Source organism: Glycine max, chromosome 2, assembly GCF_000004515.6.
Source record: "Glycine max cultivar Williams 82 chromosome 2, Glycine_max_v4.0, whole genome shotgun sequence".
Classification (NCBI taxonomy): domain Eukaryota; kingdom Viridiplantae; phylum Streptophyta; class Magnoliopsida; order Fabales; family Fabaceae; genus Glycine; species Glycine max.
The window spans coordinates 2,934,669-2,941,787 of record NC_016089.4 but is presented as its reverse complement, the minus strand read 5'-3'; the positions used below and the strand labels follow the sequence as shown (position 1 = coordinate 2,941,787).

Genomic DNA, 7,119 nt, shown 5'->3' with positions numbered 1-7,119 from the left:
TTCAGAAAGAAAAAAAATCATGTATGGTAACTTTATGAATTTTTATAATATTTATCTTTAAAATTATACTATCTAATATTCTTTTGTTAGTTGAGGGTGTAAAAAAATTTATGACATGCGGTTGATACAAAATATGTATGTAATTCCTCTAAGTATTTAACTCAACTGCATATCAACATTTTAAATCCAAAACATCTAATTAAACTTAAATAATCTTAGTTTGGCGCCCGTTGATATATACACTTGTTTGATGGTAAGATGAAGCTTCAGACATACGGTATCTAATATTTGAAAGGAAAACACTAATCTTTTTTAACTCAAGTAAGATTAACTACATAAAAGATATTTGTGATCTCTCTCTCTCTCTCTCTCTCTCTCTATATATATATATATATATATATATATATTATAAGGTACTTGTTGTATGTGGACAAGAATATAGTAATACTATTATATAAGCCAAACGTGCTGAAAAAGAGTAAAACATACAAAACAATAATAGAAAAGAGAAAAAGGTAGAGAAGGTGGGAGTGGCAGACAGAAGAAGACTAGAAAGAAATGGCGAGATGGGTGAATGGTAGGGGAAATTTACTCCCATTTCTGGGTATGGTGTTGGTTATGCTAGCTCAAAGTGGAAGCATGGTGGTTATCAAAGTTGCCATGAGTGATGGGATTAACAAGTATGTCATGGTTGTCTACTCTTTGGCACTTTCCACCATCTTGCTTCTTCCCTTTGCTTTGTTTCTTCACAGGTTCTTTTGATCCTTCCTTTTATTTTATCTCTTACACTACATGGAAGGAAATGTATCTTCTTTGTTTGAAAGAACAAAGTTTAACCGAAAGTTTTTTGTATAATTCCCACCTCACTACTCCTTTTAATTAGCAGGTCAGAGCGTCCTCCACTCACATTCTCTGCACTTTGCTGTTTCTTTTTGCTTGCAATCTTTGGGTTAGTATTACTTTTCTCACTATTATGATGCTTTCATCTGCATTTGTTAGTTAATTTTTATTAACAAATGTTAATGGTTAATTTTATTAAAATATGAATGGAAAGAATTCAAACTCATAATTTTTATTTAATGTCTTTTTTCTTTTAACGATTGAACCAATCTTATTAGTTTCACCTACTAGTTAATTAATTATAATATTTTGTGGTTTCCTCATTTTTTTAATAAATTAGGATGTTTTTCTTGTCAATTATAATAATGTACTTTTTTTTTATCTGATCCTATTTCTAGCTTCTTTTTTTTAGTTTTTTTTGTTTGTTTGTTATATTCGTTCATGTGGTGCTTTTCCTGATAAATGTGGTATATCTGATTTAGTATTTTATGTACCATGTGCAGGAGTTCAGGACAGATAATGGCTTACGTTGGCATAGATCTAAGCTCGGCTACTCTTGCATCAGCCATGCTTAATCTCATTCCAGCTTTCACTTTTATACTTGCTCTCATATTTAGGTTTTTTTTTTTCTGAACCAATTGTGACTTTGTACAACTCAAATTGTAAACAATAGGACCTTCAGGATGCTTGTTTCTTGAAAATTTTGGAGTTTGGTGGTTAGTCTTTAACCAAACTAGTAGGGAATCTTTTTCTCGATAAAACCGACAGTTGATGTCATCATTAATTTCCTTTTATTTAGAAGGATTATGAGATATATTGTCTTATCTTCGATCACACATGGAAACCACCTCTAAAGATTTTAGATTTTAGTTATGGGTATCTTCTGGAAACCACTTCATCAAAGTTAATATTAGACAAAATATGTTTTTAATTTATGTATTTTCAGTATAAAAAATATTAGTTTTTGTATTTTAATTAATTCAGTCTATAAACTTTTAGAAAAAACAGTGGTTTTCATATCTTTTCACGGATAATTTCATCATAAGGAAGGATGGAAATTACAGTACTTTTGTAAAGTTCAGAGATCACATTAAATAAAGTTAAAGTTCAAGAACTAAAATCAAATTTTATAAAAAATATTTTATCCAAATAATATTCTTAAAACTTTAATTTGTAATTATTTAAATATATAGCATCATGTGATCCACATGACTTATCTCAATGTGAGATAAGACTTTCTTATTGTTATTTTAGATTGCTATTTGCTATTGTGATTTCATTACATAACTAGAGAAATTGTGGACAGTTGTTGGACTTGTGGCTGATATGACTATAATTATGATTAAAGAGATCGACCTCCAGAACAAAGAAATTGAATCCCAGTTAAACAATTTGAACAACCCTTTCTTCTTAATATCTGCCAAACTTCTCAATTCTAATCGCACTTAATTTATGATAAAGTTCTAATTGCAGTGTACGTTCTTAACTAATATTATCTCAATATATTTAATGGTTTAGGATGGAAGAAGTACATTGGAGACATTCTAGCAGCCAAGCTAAGGTCTTAGGAACATTAATATCAATTGGTGGAGCATTTGTTGTGATACTGTACAAAGGCCCACCGATCTTTAAGACACATTGGTCAAACTCTTCGAACAAACTTCAATTTTCGCAGCAAATAAACTGGATATTGGGAGGGATATTTTGTGTTGGAGATTCTATCGTTTGTTCCCTGTGGTACATATATCAGGTTTTGTTTATTACTTCCTAGTCTATTTTTTTTTTCATCAAAGAGTCTTTACTCTTTACCAAGAAAATGAATAAGTTAATTGAATTTTTTATCCCCACACTTAACGTCTTGTGCAATTTTAGGCCCTTTAATTTTAATAGTTGATATTTATTGCTTATAGTTTTATAACAAAAGAAAAATATATAAAATTGATAAAAATAATAATGATGTCTATGTACTAAAATAATTATTTTATACTACCAATGCATCAGAGATCACATGTATTTTTCAATTCACTGGATGAGAAATTAATCTCGTTCTTGATTTGTGATTGTCACTATTTTAAATAAATTTTATACACAATCTTACGTGAATATAAGGAAATTTTATACCACTACACTAGCCTTTTGGTTACAAATCTATGCATGTTAAAGATATATCATAAGTCTTTTATATTATTGTTAATTATTGAATGAAAATTCAGGATAAGTAACTTAGTCTGAGTAACTATTGATATAAAGACTATAAGTGTAATTGATCTAATTTCAGTTATTTCTTCCTTTTGCTGCTACACGTTTCAGGCTTCGGTTGCACACAAATTCCCTGCTGTAACAGTCATAGTCTTCTTCCAACTCTTATTTTCAACCATTCAGTGTGCAGTATTTGCCTTAATTGCTGTTCCAGATCCAACGGAATGGGAGCTCAAGTTCGATATCGGCTTGATTGGCATTCTATATCAGGTAACAGGTCATTTTCTCATCTGTCAATTTGAAAATGAGAGGGTTGAAAGATGAAAAGGAACCATTTGATAAATATTTCACTAAGACATGCATGGTTGAAAAATGCAATATTTAAATACATTTATATTTTCATTTACTATAATTATTTTGCACTTATCTTAAAAAATTTACACCGATTGAAAGACAAGATTTAATTAAAGATGGTCCAATCAAGATTTCTAATAAATATTAGTCATTAATAAAATACATAGATGTCAACCGCTTAAGTGATATGAAGACTCAAAATGAGAACTTCAAATTCAACGTCTTTCGATTCGAACCTGACATAACCGTCAAAAATAAAGTTGATAAATATTTCCCTTAAATGTCACCATAAAAAAAATACAAAACACAATAGATATGTTTTTTTAATGTAATTAATATAAAAAAAATAAAAAGTTTATCGTATATCATCATTTACAATTGAATAACAGACAACAGTGTAAAAATCTTTTATTTTCTCTTTTGTTTTTAACCCTGTTAAGTATTTACATAGCATCTCATTAAAGGGTAAATACTGTGGCAATTGACATGGTTTAGTTCGCTGTCTACACAATTTGGTGCTTGTGGTCCATCCTTAATACAGTAATCTCTTTAATGCCGATTGTGATTTGTGAATAGGCAATTGCTGCAACATTGATACGTTACATCCTTTGCACGTGGTGCGTCCTTAAAGCCGGACCTCTGTTTTGTTCTATGTTCAAGCCTGTGTCAATCATCTTCACCGTTTTCATGGCTGCAATTTTTCTCGGGGATGATTTAAGCCTTGGAAGGTAAAAAATTTTAACTAGAAAAACAACTTTACAACTTGTTGCTTCATGGAACAGAAAATGAAACATACACTTGTATGTCAAAATTATGCCAAGTCCCATCGATTTGTTTTTGCCAAAATAGTGAATTTTGTTTTCTATTATATTGACCAAAAACTTAATTTTCTAATGACTTTTTGCAGTTTGATTGGTGCGGTTATAATCGTGATAGGATTTTATGCTGTGTTGTGGGGAAAATCCATAGAAGAGAACAAGATTGTGAAAGGGGTTGAGAACTTGGAGTCATCGTGCCACAATGTTCCATTATTACAAAATAGAACGTAATAAGCAGGTAGGTTGAATGTTTGACATGGAGAAGAATGTGATATTGCAAGACACTTAAAAAGTTAGTTAAAAGTTATATATTATTTTTCATGTTTGATATTTATTTTTTAAAAAAAATAACATTATTCAGAAAGAATATTTCTTAAAAATATTTTTTAGTTAGGTTTCACACGAAAACTTCTTTAAAATAGAGTTGAGAATCTAATTTTCCCAACTTATTATTTTTCTTACTACAATAAAAGATCACATTTCTCTTATTTAATGTGATAAATAATTAAAATAATTAATAAAAAAATAAAATTACCAGTAAAAAATATCACGTAACTTATTTATTCACAAAAAAATTATAAAATATTTCCTAAAATATTTATAACTAATCAAATAAATTTTATTTATACCTAAAAATGATGATGAATTCCTTCTCCTTATCAAACGTTCCCCAAGGAGTTAAGGTTTTGTAAAACCATGCCCAAGGAAATTCCAAAACATATAAGGCTAATTGAATATTTATAATTGGATAAAATTATTTAAGGTTTAAACTTGTATACTAATCTTCTATGTGAACATTTGTTGGTAGCCCCAACATACTACTAGCGTCCTGCCAAGTAGTTTGGGGAACCTCCCCACTTTACCACTTTTCTTAGAGAGAAAAAAAATTCCTTAAGAAAAAGTATTCAAACAAATTAGCAACTCTAATAAATAAAGTTAGAAACCAAATTAAATTAATACTCAAAATAGGAATTCCAAATGAAATTAAACAAGACCTAAGTCTAACGACTTTCTAGTTTATTTGAATTATCCCACACTCTGTGTTTTTGAATTCTTCTTTCTTAAATGAAAATCCAAAAATAATTTTTTAGTGTTTTTTTTAATTGTAATAATTGTTTTCTCTCAAACAATTTCAATCTAAATTATTCTTGTGGCATTGTTAACATTTCTATTTTTCAATTGTAAAAAATACTCTTCGATAAAATATTAAAAATTAGTCTTTTAATAAACTATTTTTACTAAATGTTAAAATATAGTATTTTGACTAATTGTATGATGATAGAAGAAATAAAAATTTGAAAAGCATCAAGACAATAAAAGATATCAATGACGAAGATTGAAGATATAAGTCATCAAATGTGAAGATCGAATATAAAAATCATCGATGGTGAAGATCACAATTAAAAGTTATCAGAAGTTGTTTGAAAAATTAATGGGTAGTTTGAAATTATTGTCTATAAACACTAATTTGTATCATTGTAATAAAGGTTGGAACATGTAACACTCCTATATCCTCTTAAGTTCATATGACGTTTGCGGATTGACAGGTTAGGACACCCTTATATCCTCTCAAATTTAGGCAACACTCACAAGTTCACACGACATTTACAAATTGGCACATCAGGATAATATTTTCAACTACCATTTCAATTCGAGCATTTTATCATTTTCATCAAGTAACTTTATTTGCTTTCATTTACCTTTATTGCACATCTTCTTCTCATCCATTTCTCATTTTTATATTACTTTTTCCTTTCAACAATATCTTCTCTTAATATGTATCCATAATTTGTTTGATTGTACTTGGGATCGTATATTTTAAATCGAACTAAACATAAAAATTTAACACATGCACCCATGATGAAGGACCTATTGTTAGAGGATTGACAACTGCACCAAATTGTCACAAGTAGTAAAGTTAAAATGGAAAACCGAGTGTTGAATTCATAGGAACTTTATTTGTACTTAAGTAGATAAATATTTAATTAAGAAAAATATTTGGAAAAAGTTGTAGAAAAACAGTAAATTAAATTGGCAAAGAATTGAAATAAACAAGGAAAGAAATTAAACATGAATTTAAATTAATTAATTAAAAACAAAAAATATAAGAAAAACCAATATTATAGAAGTTGAATTCAGAAACCAGGGATGCTCTTGATGTAATATTAATGATTTTTTTCTATTTATAATTATTTCAATTTATACCTGCATCGATTAATATACTCTAACCAAGTTTCCTCAAGTGAAAGAGTCTAATTTATCTATCTTTTCTCTCAAATCCTTTTGTAGAAAGCAAACAGTTAAATGGTATTGAGAGTAAAAATGTATAACCGGGCTAAACAAAATCAACCTATTTCTAATGATGACTTTATTTAGATATCATTTTTCCAATTTTGTTAGGAAATAGCATTTCCCAACGCTACCCCTAAAACTTACCATGCAAATGGGTGATTAAGCCACGAGTAATAATATTAAGCACAAGAAATGATACAAAAGTAATATTTTTAAATAGATAGGAAGAGAAATTATATCAAAAGTAGTTCATTGTTCTCAACAGAAGGGAGTTTGGCTTTTCATTTTCATAGGAGACTTTACAATTGCAAAAAAGGAATATTTAGTAAAAATGGGAAATTGAGAAAGGGAATGAATGACTCCTAATGTTTGTTTCTCCATCTTCTAACCTTTGTTTTCTATAAGGAATCGTATTTTCTTAAATTTTCTGTGTGTTTTCCTTCTTCTTTTATAGGTGCAGATCAGTTTAATTTTTACGTAACCTTTGTGCTTAGCGAGTATGACAGTAATCCTCGCACTTAGCGCGTGACTTCGCTAAGTACGACTCTTTCCTAAATTAGTCATGTTTTCTTGAATTATCTTGCTGACGCTAAACATGTTGTTTCCGTTAAGCCTG

At 29.0% G+C, this 7,119-nt stretch overlaps 1 protein-coding gene across 2 annotated transcripts; it reads left to right on the top strand.

The window, feature by feature from the left end:
- Window positions 1–439: 439 nt before the first annotated feature.
- LOC100792109 (WAT1-related protein At5g40210) lies at window positions 440–4,529 on the top strand. 2 transcript variants are annotated; one of them, XM_003519763.4, is made up of 7 exons: window positions 440–752; window positions 887–949; window positions 1,344–1,457; window positions 2,359–2,590; window positions 3,151–3,309; window positions 3,970–4,121; window positions 4,301–4,529. In XM_003519763.4, exons 1-7 carry the CDS (start codon window positions 559–561, stop codon window positions 4,440–4,442), a joined length of 1,056 nt encoding a protein of 351 aa, XP_003519811.1. In that variant the 5' UTR covers window positions 440–558; the 3' UTR covers window positions 4,443–4,529. The 2 variants fall into 2 exon arrangements, with proteins under 2 accessions (XP_003519811.1, XP_006574594.1); XM_006574531.3 differs by having other exon boundaries at window positions 440–680; window positions 4,301–4,467.
- Window positions 4,530–7,119: the final 2,590 nt, after the last annotated feature.

Coding starts and splice junctions, on each gene's coding strand:
- LOC100792109 (XM_003519763.4), top strand. CDS start 559: ATGGCGAGATGGGTGAATGGTAGGGGAAATTTACTCCCATTTCTGGGT. Junction 950..1,343: donor TTTTTGCTTGCAATCTTTGG/GTTAGTATTACT, acceptor TACCATGTGCAG/GAGTTCAGGACAGATAATGG. Junction 4,122..4,300: donor GATGATTTAAGCCTTGGAAG/GTAAAAAATTTT, acceptor GACTTTTTGCAG/TTTGATTGGTGCGGTTATAA.